Below are 16440 nucleotides of genomic sequence, written 5' to 3' on the forward strand. Positions count from 1 at the left end.
CTGTAAGGTATGTGGTATGATTATCCCCATTTTACAGTTAAGAATATTGAGACAGAGCTTAAGTGACTTGCCCACAATCCCATAGTTAGTTAGTATCTGAGGCCAAATTTGAACTTAAGTCTTTCTGATTCCAAGCCCAGCACTCTATCCACTGCCTCCCCTAGCCACCTAGGACAAACAATTTTCAGTAGCCATAGAATTTATGGAGGATATCCTATAGTGTTTCGTGTGATGTAGTTAGAATATTGTGATACACAAACAAGTACTATTGGAGAACCTGGTCACCAAAAAACAATAACTCCCCAATTAAGACTGAATAGATACCATCCATGAAAGTGGAAAGTATGTTCCCCTGTATTGTGCATTATTTGATATTGATAGCATCAATTCATTTTTATTACTAAACAAAGTCATTTCTGTGCATTTACCAAGGAATCTTGTTTAATCTTAACATATGCCTGTAAGACATCTTTTTGGAGAAGAGTCTGTGGTACTGCATCCTGCTTTTAACTCTGCCAAACTTTTTTAGTAAGGAAAAGAGACAAGAAGGGAGGTGATCAACAAACACAGTTGGGACTTACTATCTCTACATCTCTCATTAGAACCTGCGACTGATTTAATTGATATAGAGAACTCCCAGTGAGGAAACTTTTTCTACCAATGCTGATCTATTTATTCTGTACCTTATGGTCAATCAATCACTCAATCAATAATCATTTAGTAAGCATCTAGGCATGTCAGGCACTGTGCTAAGCACTAGGGATGCAAAAAAAAAAAAAAGGCAAAGTACAACCCCTGTCCTCAAGGAGCTTTTCATCTAGTGGAGGAGACAACATGCAAACAAATATACACTTAGAGAGTTACTGGAATCACTGAGAGGTAAAAGTACAGGATCCTAGGACCACAGATGGAGAGCTAGAAGAGACCTTCAGGGTCACCTTGTCCACTAACCTCATTTTGCATATGAAGAAACTGAGGTTGATAGGGCTTAAGTGATTTGTCCAAGGTTATCTAGTCACACAACTTAGAGGCAGTAAGTGTAAGATAGCTTTTTCTTGGGCATTTTTTAGGAAGCAGAGAAGGAGCCAGTAGATGGGAAGAAATTTAGATTTAATTCTAAACAAGTATTGCCCTTGGCTCTTATGTCTCTCTATATCTTTATATCTATTTATCTATCTGTCTATCTATCATCTATCTATATATCTTGGAAAGAAAATTAAGTGCTTGCTTCTTGAGCTTTTTTGTGGGCTCCTTTGGCCTCCTCATCGGCGCAATTAATTTACATTAACTGATAACTACTATTTCTTAGATATATTTAGACTCAATGTCTTTATTTTTTGTCCATTTTTCATTTTTTTGGAAACTCAACATCTTGTTTAAATAAGTCATGTTGGAGATGTATCCAGTTTCTTCTCATCTTCACCTTTTCTTTTAAAATAATGATGATTTGGGGGGTTTTTTCCCAAGTAGTTGATGATCCATTCTAAAACATGAAAGACATTTCCTGTCTGTTAAGCTATAAACAATTTCATTTTTTGCCATGTTGTTTGGTGCTTGCCATGTCCGGTGCCTTTGAACTATCTTCTTTTGAGAGGGAGTGTATATAAATTTTAAAGAGTTTATTTCCATAACTGATTATAATTAATTTTTTTACAAAAAAGTAAACTCTATACTGAATAAAGAGAGAAATAAGGTGCCATTAGTCTGAAGAAAATTCTCATGTATTTGTGTACAAAATAAATTGTTCAGTGCCCTATTTAAAGCATATATATCCAACAACCAAAAAAGGAATCATAGATATCATTAACTATTCATTCAAGGAGTGGTGTTTGTTCCAACAATTTAATGCATTCAGGATTTCCAAATTTATTCTATTCTCATCTCTCTCATTTCATATAACTGGTATCTTCCATAGGTCCTTGGAAACAAGTGAAAATCATTCAGCTCAGATTAGTTGGGATCTACCCCCTATATCCATGGTTAGTTTGCAAGATATTCTACCAATACTTCCAGCAACAACATAGATTAAATGATCAGTGATACACCTAAATAAAAAAAAAAAAAAAGCTGTGACATCATATCACTTGGGTAGAACTCTTGGAAGGAAATGGCAACATTTATCACCCTTTTAATTTTCTTGTCTTCAGCAAGAAATTGTCAGAATTTTAGAATGTGAAATTTAACTGAAGGCTGAGAGGGTCTTTATATTTAGCTCTCAGGAAGCATAAATGATATGGATGTTCATATACTCCAAAGGATTAATACATACAGAATTACCAAAAAGGTATTTTTAAAAGGTAGAAATGGATCAGCTGATAGTAGATATAGTTGTTTAACTCATGTAAATTTTAAGCAATAAACAGTTTTCAATAGTGCATTTGGTCTCTTTATGTAACCAGAGACCTAAGTCATACGAACCATGCCTAATCACTGGTTACCTAAGACATGCAGGAGAAGATCCTTCTTAGAAATTGCCAAACTAAACAGCTATCATGGCTGTTGGACAAGAGTAAAAGAGAGTACCTAGCTAACATTCTTATAAGTCCCATAAGGGGGATAGGATCATGATGTTGGTTTTATCCACATATCTTTTTTTAAATTAATTAATTAATTTTTAGTTTTCAACATTCACTTTTATAAGATTTTGAATTCCAAATTTTCTCCCCCTTCCTCCCCACCCCCACCCCAAGATGAGATGCAGTCTGATATAGGCTCTACATACACAGTCATATTAAACATATTTTCACATTAGTCATGTTGTAAAAAAATAGAATTAGAATCAATGGGAGGAATCACAAGAAAGAAGAAACAAACAAAAAAAAAAGAGGGCAAATAGTATGCTTTGATCTGCATTCAGACTCCGTAGCTCTTTTTCTGGATGTGGATAGCATTTTCCATCATGAGTCTTTTGGAGTTGTCTTAGATCTTTGCATTGCTTATCCACATTTCTAAAACAACAATACAACAATTTGTTTTCATAGTTATTTTATTTTTCCCTATCCTAGGATCACAGGATTTGGAGCTGGAAAGAACTTCAGTGTACACTGAGGCAAACCCATAGCCAAAAGGGATCTTCACTACAATTTAAATGACAGAGATTCATCCAGTTCCTACTTAAAGATCTCCAATGAGGGAGAACCCAATATCTCCTTGGGCAGCCCATTCCTCTTATAAATAGGTCTAATTATTAGGAATATTTCCCTCAATTCAACCATAAATTTGCCACTTTTCAACTTTCAAACATTACCCCTGATTCTGCCCTCCCAGTCCAAACAAGTCTAATCTTTGCAAATAAGTCTAATCCTTTTACCATGAGTCAGCCCTTCAAAAACTTGAAGATAACTCCTAAACCTTGCTTCTCCTCCCCCCCAAAAAAGCTTCTCTTCTCCAAGCCAAACATTACAAATCCTTTTAATGAATTCTAATCTGACACAAAGTCTTTCCTCCATCCTGGAATGAGGAAGGAGTACATTTCGGGCATGGAGAACAGTTTGCACAAAGACATAGACTAAAAATTGAATGCCAAGTATTTCAGCTGGTAAGCCAGTTTGACTGGAACATTAATAGACTGAAGAAGAGTCTAGAAAGGTAATCTATTTTCTTGTTGTTGTCGTTTTTTTTGGTGAGGCAATCAGGGTTAAGTGACTTGCCCAGGGTCACACAGCTAGTAAGTGTCAAGTGTCTGAGACTGGATTTGAACTCAGGTCCTCCTGACTCCAAGGCTGGAGCTCTATCCGCTGTGCCACCTACCTGCCCCTAGAAAGGTAATCTGGAACTAATCTGTGAAGGGAGTTTAAGTGTCTAGCTAAGGATAAGGATATTCTATCAAAGATGCAATAAAGGATTTTGGGGCAAAGGAGTGACATGTTGACAGGTATGAGGAAGATGGATTAGAAAAAGACTAGAAGTAGAGACTAATTAGAAGACCATTACAATAATTCTGGTAAGACATTATGAGTCTGAACTAAACTGATGGCATTGCTAGTGGAGAGAAAGAGATTTTCAAAACATCTGCCTCTAGTCAAAACCTCCCACTAGTGGCCCTCCAGTTCTTTAGGTGTGCCCAGGGGAATTTCTGGACCACATGTTGGAAAGTAATGGTAAAAGGGGCAGAGCCAAGATGGCAAACTAGCAAGAAGAATTACTGTGAGCTCTACCTTATTCCAAACAGTTCTAGAAAATGCACCAGACTGAATCCTGATCAATCAATCCAGGAAAAAAAAATCAATCACTCTTTCTAGTCTAGGCTGTCAAAGAGACACAGACAGAGAGGTCCACAAATGCTGGGCTTTGGCCAATAGCACACCATGGGGAGTATTCTAGAAATGGGCAAGTCCACACACCTGGGCACAAAGAGGTTCCAGATCCAATTTAGAGAGGATTCAACTTGTGTAGTGAGCAGAAACAAGTGCCAATTGGCAGCTTTGCCACTCACTACTCAGCTCTGGGTAATAGATCTAGGGTGGGTTGAAAAGGGGAATTGGGCCCAAGGATGGCATTCCAGGATGAGGAGTGGTCCTAGGTCTTGGGTGTGTACTGAATGAGAAGCAAGTTCAAAAGCAAACAGTCTCCCTGTGGCTTAGACCCTAGGAGAAGAACAGGGTCTCAGTTGCAATTTCCAGCCCAATCTCAAGAACTTTAGTCTCTAGCCACAGCAGCAGCAGCCCAGATGCCCAACTATCTTATGGAGACTCAATAGTCTCAAGTTAATGACAATAATTACTTATTTCTTACAGCCTGCATGGTGAAGAGGAAGTCCAAATCTCCAGGGTAATAGGAGGAAGAAAAAAATAGCCAATCCTGGATTTTAGCTTTTAACTCTCACTTCCTCCTTCCTAATGTGAGATTTCTTGCCCATCATACACTTTCTGAGACTCACAGACAAGGTAGGTGCAAAATGCAATCATGAGGACTACTCTGCCAGTTTCTCTTAATCATCATCATCATCTCACACCCAGGGAAAATAGTAATTCAAATAAATAAAAAAATAACAGGCACATATCTGTTTAAGAATTCTACCTCTAGCCATAGTTTGAAGGGTAAGCCTACCCCACATCTGTTCTCTTCTAATTATTATATTCAGGTTGAACATTCATTTTGAATATATTGTGATATCTGGTAAAAGGCATTGGTCTAAAACTAACTTCCACCAAACTGTTTTCCAGTTTTCATATGACTTGCTGGTCTTCCCCCAGTAATTTATGTTCCTGGGTTTGTAAAAAACTGAGCTACTGCTTTTGATTGTTTCTGTTTCTTACTTATCTATAGTCTTGATGACTCTTGCTTTATAATGCAGTTTGAAGTCTGATAATGCTATGCCCCAATTCACTTGTATTCTACTCTTAATATATCCTTTGAGATTCTTATAAATTTTGCTCTTCCAAATAAATTTGGTTATAATTTTTTCTACTTCTATAAAATATTTCTTTGGTAAATTTATTAGTTTACCATGAAATCTATAAATTAATTAAAGTAGTTCCATCATTTTTGTTATATTGGGATGGTCCAATTCTGAGTATTGAATCACTTTCAAATTATTTCTCATCTTTTTTTCCCCTATAAATAGTGTTCCGTAGCAGTCTTTATGTTTTTTTCTCTTGTCTTGTTAATTTACACAAAATTATTTTACATACTTTGTAGTTGTTTTAAAAGTAACTTCTCTTTTCATAATTACTTTCTGGTTTTTGTCAGTACTGTATAGAAATGCACATTTTTGTAGATTTATTCAGTATCCTACTATGAATCACTGTGATCAGTTTTTTCTCTGATTCTTTATGATTTTCTAAATACACCATAATGTCATTTGGATATGGGATAATTTCATCTCATATTTCCCAGTTTATACCTTAAGTCTACTCTCTTGGTATTGTGAAGTGAATAGAGAGCTTGGCCTAAATGTCAGAATGATCTGGGCACAGGTCTCATCTCTCACATATTGACTTTGTGACTGTGGGCAAGTCACAATCTCTCAGTGCTTTAGACAATTCTCTAAGACTAAATTCCAGAGGAGGTGCTGACTCATATTAATAGAGAGAATTTCCTTATCTAGGAATTCTATATATCAATGATATCAAAGGTAGAATATTTGTCCCTTTCTCTTGTCATTGCTTTAGCTAGCAGTTCTAGAACTATGTCAAATAATAGTGAAGAGAGAAAGTATGCATGTTTTACCTCTGTTTGTACTGGAATAGCTTCTAATGTTGCTCTACTGCAAATGGAGTTAGCTTGTATCATTTTAGATAAATGCTTTTGATCATAGTAAAGAAGGGCACTTTGAAGCTTGTTCCTTTTAAAATGTTTAACAGCAATGAATGCTATATTCTATAAAAAGCTGTTTCTTCATATTGTAACATGGTCATGTGATTTCTCTTGATTATATGACTGAGCTCATAGGTTTTCTTAATGTAGAATTATTCTTATATCTTTGGTATTAATACAATTAGATTATTGCAAATTATATTATGTATCTATAGTTATAGTCTTCTCCTCTTCTGCTCCATAGATTTTGTCCATTGATGCTTTATTACCTTTCACAATGTTCTTCAGAAAACATGCAAGGATGTTTTAAAAAGAAAATTTAAATGTTTTTGTCCATCACATTATATGAAAACATACATTTAATATTTTAGTCTTTCACCTATTTAACTTTCATCTACTTGATGTGCCAGTGTGTTGAATTTCCTGCTTGCCTCTTGGTTCTTTTGAAGGACTAGGGTTTGTTTGTTTTCTTTTGCAAACATCTAATTATTTTTATTGATAATTATGTTCAGAATTACAGGATGTTATTTTGGGAAGACAGCCAATATTAACTTTTCAGAATACTGTATTCCAATTTTTTCTTTTATTTCTTGTAAATAAGGAGTAATCCTGTGCTATTCTGATTTTCCTTTGAAAATGAAAGGGATTGAGGCAGTGAGGTGTCACAGTGGATAAAGCACCAGCCCTGGAGTCAGGAGGACCCAGGTTCAAATCCAGCCTCAGACATAGAACACTCACTAGCTGTATGACTCTGGGCAGGTCACTTAACACCAATTGCCTCACCAAAAAAAAAAAAAAAATGAAAGGGTTTTTTTTTTTGATTGTTTGCAAAATTTGTTGTTTGTTGTTGTAATTTTGAAATATGATTACAATGTTCCTTGGTGAATTAATCTTGGTTTTTCCTTCCTTTGGTACTATGTGCTTTCAATATTTCTGGGCGATTTTCCTATGTGGTTGCCTTAAGTACTTTGTTTTATTTTGTTTTGTTTTGTTTTTTTCTGGAAGACTTTCCCTCCTTTTCTATGTCTTATTTTGTTTTGTTTTGTTTTTTTCTTAGAAGTCATAATTTTTTAGATTATCTCATACTTTATCTTAAAATTCATCATTTTTGAATTATAGAGCTCTCGTATATTCTTCTGATCATTTTTCTTAAGATTTGGCTCAATTAATTTTCCTTCTGCCTCTGCATTTTTCGTTCTAAATTGGTTGTTCTCTCTGTCTTTGTCTCTCTGTCTCACTTTGTCATCTCTCTGCCTCTTTCTCTATTTTCCTCTTTTCTTTTGTCTCTCCCTCTCAGAGAATCTCTTATTTTGAAAAATGTCCCTGTCTTTTGTTTTAGTGTCATTATACTTTCGTGAATATCCACTGTGGTTACCCTATTATTGGAGAATTTTTGCTTCATGATGGGGTTTGACCCTAATAGGAAACTGTTTCAGGCAATCCTCTTGAGAATAACAATGATTTTTGGAAGGATTTTGCTCAATGCTGTGGATTCTTTTAGGGGAGGAAATGAAAAATAATGGGTATGGAAGACAGAAGAGACAGTATAGCCATTATGCTTTGTAAGGTACAAGAACTTTAGAGGCAATCAGCAAATGCGGTACTTGGACAATAGTTACTAAACCCATCACTATTAAACTATTCACTATTAATTGGTGGTATAATGCTCTCATGTAAAGAGCAAGATGGACTGGTGCTGATGTAAAAGGTTTGCTGAAAGAAATGACACCATCTTCTATATCTAGCTATCCACTGTTAGCTCCTTCAGTATCCAGTGTCCCAGAATCAATAATACCCTGCCAAGTAAACAGTGTCCCAATAGCAACCCATGTAGGGATTAATCCTATATTATAGGTTAGGCAGTTAATCAACCTGTAAAAGTAACAGGTTACTCAATATGTTAAGTTGTAATTATTCCAAGTACTATATAGAGATTTATTTGTTTGTTTAGGTTCAGACCTCTGATTTCATCAATGTAGAGAATTCCCAATATGGAAACTTCTCTACCACTGCAGATTAGCAGCTCATTTGTAACTTCCCCCCCCTTCTCCCAGTTCTCCCTAACTAATTCCTAGCGACCCTTAAGGACAAACTCAAATGGCATGTCCTTCATGAAGCCCTTCCCTGATTTCCCCAACCAGACATTTTCTTTCTCTGAACTGTATAACCCATTGAATCTCTTTGGTCACATTTTCATATTATTCCTTATATCGCAGTGATTTATATTCATTTATCTGATGTCTCTCATTATAAGCTTTAGGAGGTTGAGAATGGAATTTTATTCTTTATGACCCTAAAACCAACCCTTTATCCACTACGTCACATTGCCAAGTATGACACTGAAGTAATACAGCAGTAAGGAACTAATGAAGAGCCTCAGGGGACTTGATTTTGATATGTTTCTTGAACATCATTCTGAGCTCATGGTACTCTAGTGCTTACAGATTTTAGATAGCCACTTTAGGTTGCTGAGAGCACCTGTTGAGTTCACTCTAATAGGAGGAAGCTACATCCAACTTTGTATTATGAACAGAAAGGTTGTTTGAAAGGGCAATAATCAAAGGAGCAGAGGAGCAAGACTAGGCTGATTCATATGACCAGAAAGTTTAAAATAAAACTCTATGAATGTACCTATTATGAGTGAGAGACCAATGAACTTCAGATATTGCCAAAGAAGTTTGGACTAAATCTGCTGGAAAGAAATAAGCAAATAGACCCACTCCTCCTGACTTGGCAAAGGAACCTTGGACCAGATATTAAGGTGATTCTGTAACAATTAAGCATAAAGAAACTAAGTTATCTCTTGTTATTACCATGAATAAAATGAAGGCACACATTAGGTATGCTTAGGAGGGATCCATTATTAGTTTGCCCAATGCTGAAGCCCAATGGACTAATATTTGGAATGGAGATGTGGGTGTAGGCCACTCTGTGCCACAAGAACTATAATCACTGACTCATGATTCTTTCTTGGGTCCTTCCCATGTGGGACCATAGAATGTCATGTAGTGGTGACAATAAGAATTGCAGCTGTGGTATGTCTTCTTTTGCTGGACAGTGGAAACCAGATAAGTATATATCACTTCTCCCAAAAGGACAAAGAAGTTTAGGACCAGAAGCAGAAGCCAGCTACTTCTGTAATAGCACTAAAAAAGGGCGTGTAAAAAGGCCAAGTGCACTTTGCTACCTCTGTAGATAACATGAACACATGCATGATTGGTGTCTTTATGTGGGAGAATTCTTCATTGGTTGTCAAAAGTGGAAGTTCACTGGACTCATGTCTCATGGGAAACCCTGCAACATTGGAAAAGAAAAAGCACCTATAATAACTGCTTATGATAATAATGGTGATTTTCTTGGCAAAGATACTAAAGTAGTTTGCCATTTCTTTCTCCAGTGGCAAACAGAGGTTAAGTGACTTACCCAAGGTCACACAGCTAGGAAGTGTTTAAAGTGGGATTTGAACTCAAGTCTTCTTGACTCCAAACCTAGAGCACTCTCCAGTGTGCCACCTACCTGCCTAGGAAGACTTAGGAATACATAAAATGGACTACCAGACTCCAATAACTGGTAATTGGCTATGTACTCTTTTCTTCGGTCCATTAGAACAACAGAGCTTCAATTTTTTGTTTGTTTGTTTTGTTTCACTTATTTAAGCCATTGGAAGATCGTTTTTCAGTCAGGTCTGATTTTTTGAAATCCCATGTGGGGTTTTCTTGGCAAAGATATTGGAGTGGTTTGCCATTTCCTTCTCCGGCTTATTTTACAGATGAGGAAATTGAGGCAAACAGGGTTAAGTGACTTGCCCACAGTCACACAGCTAGTAGTGTCTGAGGCTGGATTTGAACCCAGGAAGATGAGCCTTCCTGACTCTAAGTCCAGTACTCTATCCACTATACCACCTAGCTGCCTAATAATTTCAATATTCACATGTAAACCTCTTTAATTCAATAATATACTAAGGGACTTTCTCTAAGAAATGATCCCAAGGAATCTAATGAAAAGATTCCAAAAATTATACTTAAAATATCTCTAGGCATTTAACTAATATTCTAAGATAAATGTATTATGATTTTAAAAAGTTGTAATCAGTTTTAAAAGCAAGAACTTTTTTATTTAAACATCAGTAACAAGAATTTTCAAATAACAGTGCTTGAAAAGTCATTAGTACAATTAATTTCTCAAAAACAATTGCAAAAGTTGGTTTTCATAGGGTAAGCATTAGTGCCAAATCAGTAACTCTTCAAAGTCACTTTGCTTCTGTTGCAGCTCATGGATGTACATTAATCTCCTGTTACAAAGTGTTACTGGGGGAGCTTAACATTTCTTTTTTCATATTTTTCATAGAATTTGCATGTTGTCATAGTTATCATAAAAATTACTTTGACTAGTTTGAGAAAGCTTACTCAAGATTAACACTGCAGATTTTAGAACCATTATGAACATCAGAAATGTGCCTTTTGGGCTTCAAAAAAGAGACCCTGGCAGATAACATTTTGTCCTTCATTGTTGGATTTAATTACAAAGACAACTCCAAAAGAAAGAACCAACCATTGACCTACTTCCCAAGTTCTTTTTAATCAGACTGTTTCAGCAACTGATTAGAATTCACATGTTCATATATATGTATATGTTTATATATTTATATACATACACATACAGTAAGATGTTCTTGCATAAAGTTCTTCTGGCACTGGTCACTTATTTAAGCCATTGGAAGATCATGATAAGCTGCATATCTTCCAGTCACATGATGGTAAATCTAGGAAGAAATTTTTAAATTTCAATTTTAATTCAAAAGATAAATAATAAAATTCTTAGCTCCGTAGGCCCCAAACCATCTCTCAACAGATTTCAGCTAAAGGATCACAGAATTTAGAAGAGGAATGGTTAGAAATTATCTAGCCAAATTTCTTCATTTTACAAATGAGGAAACTGAGGCCCAGAGAGGTTAAATGATTTAACAGTATTTACAGAGCAGAGCAGGGATTGGAAGAGAGGCCCTTTGTCCTCAAAGCCAGTGCTCTTTCCACCACGCTACGCTGACTCATCAGGGATAGATGAGGAAAGGCACAAAAGGGATTTGACAATAAAATGAAACAGATGGATTTTCATTTCCAGTTTTGGACTTTTAAATCCTCTCTGGAGAAAACTATAATTTGCAAGTATTACACAGAGAGATATGCAACTTTTAATTTGTTTCTCAAAAACCCATGCAGACTTAATTGAATAGGGGCTGGGGGGAGTCATACCCTGATGTGAAGGTCTTCCTACAACTCACCTGTCTCTCAATGTCAGAAAGCAAAGCGCTGGCTCCTATGCGAAAGAGCTCTGGTTTCAGCCATTCATCCCCAAGCTCTTCTTTAATAAGTGAGAGCCAAGCAATAGAATCCTTTGCAGTCCGGATACCTCCTGCTGGTTTAAAACCTATCTGAAAAAGGGTAGGACAAAGGCCATTGTTTTGTTTGAATGGCTTAAAATCGATTGAGGACTGGTTCTTGAACATCTTTGGTCCATGGATTCCTAGAAAGCTAGAGACTAACTCATTGGCAACAATTTAGTTCTATCTCACAAATACTTACTAAGCACCCTTTCCTCATGGAGTCTTGTAAAAGGTAAAACACAAACACAGAAAACTACAGTGCATGATAAGGGCATTGGAGAAGTATAAAGCAAAGTGTATTCTGAAGGTGGAGGCAATTTTCAAACAGAGGAACTTCATGCAGGAGGTAGCATTTGAACTGGGTTTGAGAGGATGGGTAGGAATTCAACAAAGAAGATGGAGGAGGAAGAATATTAAACAACAGGGAAATAGACATCAAGATGAATAACGTGCATTTTATAGTGCTTTAAATTTGGAAAGCATTTTTATTATAACCTTATCCCCATTATACGGATGAGAAAATTGAGTCTTAGAAAACTTGTACTGAAGCTCATGCAATTAGGATCAGAGCCGGGAATTGAAACCAGGTCTTCTAACTCCAAAATCTTTCCATTATATGTTGTCTCTTAAAGAGAAACAATAAACAGAACTAACAGCTGATCAATAACCTACAGTGACAACACAGACAGAAAAGATTATCAAAAGCAGGCACAAGATTTCAAAAAGTGGTCATGTGTATGTGTGTGTATATATGTATGTATTTTTACATACACACACATGTGTGAATATATGAATACACACACAAAAAATTTTCCAATCATGTTCAATATGAATCAATAAGTCTTTTGGGCACTGCATCTAAAGAGGGCTTCCATCTTTTAAAAAAAGAAGGAATATAGAAAACATAAACCTGAAATGAAGCCAGTTACAAAATATTAAATCTTTACTTTTCAGCAGGATCACTCACATGGACTGTGAAACACCCTTCACCTCAGTAACTTACAACTTTACAGCGTAGGATGCTGAACCCAGAAAGGACAGTGAAGGTAATTTAGCTCAACTTAGAGTTAGGATGAGAACATTCACTTTCTAGATCAATGGTTGTTGCATTTTCATTTGTTTTTTTTTTCCTATTAGGTCACAGTATCTAGTTATTAACTTGTTACCAATACAAGGGATTTTACCCAATTAGCAGACACATGCTCAGTTGCTCATTTTACAAACAAATGTAATTTGGCTTGCATTTCTATATTTCTAAGTGAAAGACAGAAATTTGTTCGTACTGCCTAAAGAAAGAAATCATCAATACAGTCACAAGAGACAGAATTGGGCTCTCAATAGTCAGTTATTAGTTTCTAAGAACAACTATTCAGTTTTCATAAGGTCTAATAAATGCACTAGTGGAATAATCTTGCTCGAAGACATCTTAGTTTAAAGAGGCAAAGGTCAGATCTATATTTGTGTTATTGCTATTCTGCTTAACTAAGGTATCATTGTCAAGCAATGTGGCTCTGTGTGTGTGTGTGTGTGTGTGTGTGTATGCCCACGCACTCACATGTAGAGCCCTAAGGCTGGAAAGAACACATCTCTTATAGATACATTTACTTTGTGTTTTTTTCAATATGTCAGGATATGGAGTTATTCATTAGGGAAAAAATTCTGGAAGGACTAGGCCCAACCAAACCAAAAAAAGGGCCCTCTCCATAAATGAACTTGAATTGTACCTACATATAAAGTTGTCACATCCAATTGGCAAAGGATTAAAGGATTTTTTTTTAAGTTTCCGTTCTGTGAAAGCGTAAAGATTGATTTTAAAGGGCTTCCCAGGAAGGGAAAGTAAAAATATTTTTAAGGCATGCTGCATTCACCCCACTTGTGTGTAAATAAAAAATACCCTAAGATAATTTGCAGCTAACAAGCAACTTGATACAAAAAGGAAAATCTAAGCACATTTAAAAAAAAATACCTCATACTTCTTTCCCTTTTAACTTCATATATTTCCCCCAAAATTATTATTTTTCAAAAGTTGACAAAGGCCAGCATATACCCTCCTCAGCTTAACAGTCTTCCAGAGAGCACATCCAACTGCCATAAAACGCAAAAATGGATATTTAATTCAAGAGCTATATAACGCCTAGCTACCTTTTCCCTGCTGTTTCACAGTATTTCATTATTTTGTTTAATAAGTTCATCTCCTCAAGAATTTTCTCTTCACCTCATATTATTAAAAGTAATAAGTTTTTCTGGACCAGGGGTTTCCCAACAGAAAACCAATTTATGTGTGTCCTTCAATAATGACAGGAAAAGATTATTTCCCATTATATTGCATACTTTTCATATCACCACCACAGCTTATCATTCAATAAATGTTAGTCTGCAATTTTTTCCGTTCCTCAAGGAAGTTTAATTTCTGCATTAACCTGTTTTCACTAGCCAATGCCTTGCCAGAAAGCCTCTGTGTAGCAGCAAAATTAGTTCGTTAAAGAATCCATTTAGGAATCTCTTGTCAGTGATAAAATTGTCTTCAGTTAATAAAAGGAGAGAAAGTCAGTTTACATCTTGGTCACACACACTTACACCTCCACTCACACTCACTTTTTGTTAATGGAACGTTTTTCACCATAAATTTATTCTTTTGTAATGAAAGGTAAATTAAACATTTATCTTAATAAAGGTAAGTCGTTCATGCCTTCAGTATTTTAAAAAAAACGGTTATCATGGCTGTAACTGGTATCATAAGCAATATTATTTTTATTTAGAAGAAAGATCGGCTTGCAATAAAGATACCTTGTTTCCAGTTTTCCAAAAGAAGTCTCTAATGGCCCGAACCATCACTATAGCTACAGGAAAGGTTGCATTTACTGCTTCTTTTCCCGTTGAGGTCTTAATGAAATCAGAACCTAAAACATAAAGAAAGAGAATTTTCAAGCTAATTAGAAAACTCTTTATAGTTTTAAATCAGATGAAAACTGAGTTGTGCAATGTTTAGAGAGAGCAAAAATTTACTTTAAATTCATTGAAAAAATAAAAACATCAAAAAAATTGAAATAAAATATTTTCCTTTAAAAAATCCTACACTAAATTTAAGTACTGATTACACATGTACTTCAAAAAAAAATTTAACTTCTCTTTATAAAATTCTACCCTGGATTTAACTATATTAGGTACACTTAAGTCTGGGATAAAATTTTTAAGGGAAGTTGTTGTTGTTTTTAAGTAATGAATTTAATAGTAAACTAAATGAGCCCAACTAATAGATCATAGAATCACAGAATTTGAAAGCTGGAAAGTTGAAAGGGACCCCAGAAGCCATCTAGTTCAACATGCACACAAAAGGAATCCCCATTACAACATATCCACCAAGTTCTCATCTAGCCTCATTTGAAGAACCAGAGGAGAACCCTACCGCTCATCACATTTTTGGACAGCTCTAAATGTTAGGAAGTTTTCCCTGTTATTGTCCATAAATCTGTCATTTCTACCAACTGCTTTTAGTTCTGCCTTCTGGGGCCAAACTGAAGTCCAGGCCTTTCTCCACATGTCAGCCTTTCAAATATTATCACGTACACCCTGAGTCTTCAGTTTTCCAGGATAAACATCTCAATTAGTACTTCAATTAGTCCTCATAGCACATGGACTCAAGGCCCCTCACCATACTGGCTGCCCTCCTCTGGAAACTCTCCAATTTATCAATGTCCTTCTTGAACTGGAGTATCCAGAATTGAACACAGCATTCTAAATAATGACTGTCTACTGAGGGCAGAGTAGTAGGAGGCCTATCACCTCTATTCCTGGAAGCTACGCCCTTCAATGTAACCTGAGATTGCATTAGCTTTTGGGGCTACCATATCAAACTGCTGATTTATAATGAACTTACAGTCCACTAAAACCCCTAGATATTCTTCATCATAACTGCTGCTTAACCATTCCTTCCCCATCTTATATTCATGAAGCTGAGACTTTTGTATTTGAGTAGATGACTTTAGTTTTATTGTTATTAAATTTCATCTTATCAGATTAAGTCTAATGTCCTAGTCTGACAAAGAATTTTTGGATCCTGATTATGTGTATTAGATATCCCTCCCACATTTACGTCATCAACAAACTTGAGGAGCATGACATTTATGCCTTTATCTAAGTGCATAATATAAAGATTAAATAGCACAGAACCCAACACAGATCGCTGGTGAACTCCACAGAAGACCTCTCACCTTACTGCTATTGAACCATTAATAAAGACTCCGAGTTTAGCCATCCAGCCACCTCTGATTGCATTAACATCAAATCTATATCCTTCCATTTTTCTATAATAATAGCATGAGATATTTTATTGAAAGTTTTGCTAAGATCTAGATAAACTATATCCAAAAAATTTTCCTCATCTATTAGTTTATTAATAGTGTCAAAAAAGGAAATGATATTCCACAATCTCACAGCTGTTTCTGTAATATGTCATTAATTAAAATAAAATCAGATCATTTTATCCAATAACTAAATAATGAAGAAATAAAGAAAAATTGTTATTTTTTCAAGATGTGTGGCAGCATAGTAGAGAGACAATTGGTTTTGGAATAAAGAATTGAATTTAAGCCCTTCTGTCACAGTCAACTCTCTAAGAAAAAAAAAGACTTGCTGATCTACATTGGAAATTGTAGTTTCCACACTGGGCATTTCCCACACTGATGGAATCACAGGTTCTAACCAAAACAAACAAAAAAGTCAGGTATGTGTATATGGTGAGATAGATAGATAGATAGATAGATAGATAGATAGATAGATAGATAGATAGATAGATAGAT

At 35.6% G+C, this 16440-nt stretch overlaps 1 protein-coding gene across 2 annotated transcripts in view; it reads right to left on the reverse strand.

The window, feature by feature from the left end:
- Positions 1-7357: 7357 nt before the first annotated feature.
- Positions 7358-16440, reverse strand: part of DERA (deoxyribose-phosphate aldolase) — a 134697-nt gene continuing 125614 nt past the window's right edge. Inside the window, exons 7-10 of one of the 2 annotated variants that reach the window (XM_027838772.1) lie at positions 14429-14541; positions 11540-11689; positions 10919-11020; positions 7358-9552 (exon numbers count right to left, since the gene is read on the reverse strand). In XM_027838772.1, the coding sequence (XP_027694573.1) occupies positions 10964-11020; positions 11540-11689; positions 14429-14541 (320 nt within the window). In that variant the 3' untranslated portion in view covers positions 7358-9552; positions 10919-10963. Of the gene's footprint in view, positions 9553-10811; positions 11021-11539; positions 11690-14428; positions 14542-16440 lie in introns of those variants that run through there. The other variant, XM_027838771.1, reaches the window with a different exon arrangement.

Source organism: Vombatus ursinus, unplaced genomic scaffold (assembly GCF_900497805.2).
Source record: "Vombatus ursinus unplaced genomic scaffold, bare-nosed wombat genome assembly UNPS02014830.1, whole genome shotgun sequence".
Taxonomy (NCBI): Eukaryota; Metazoa; Chordata; class Mammalia; order Diprotodontia; family Vombatidae; genus Vombatus; species Vombatus ursinus.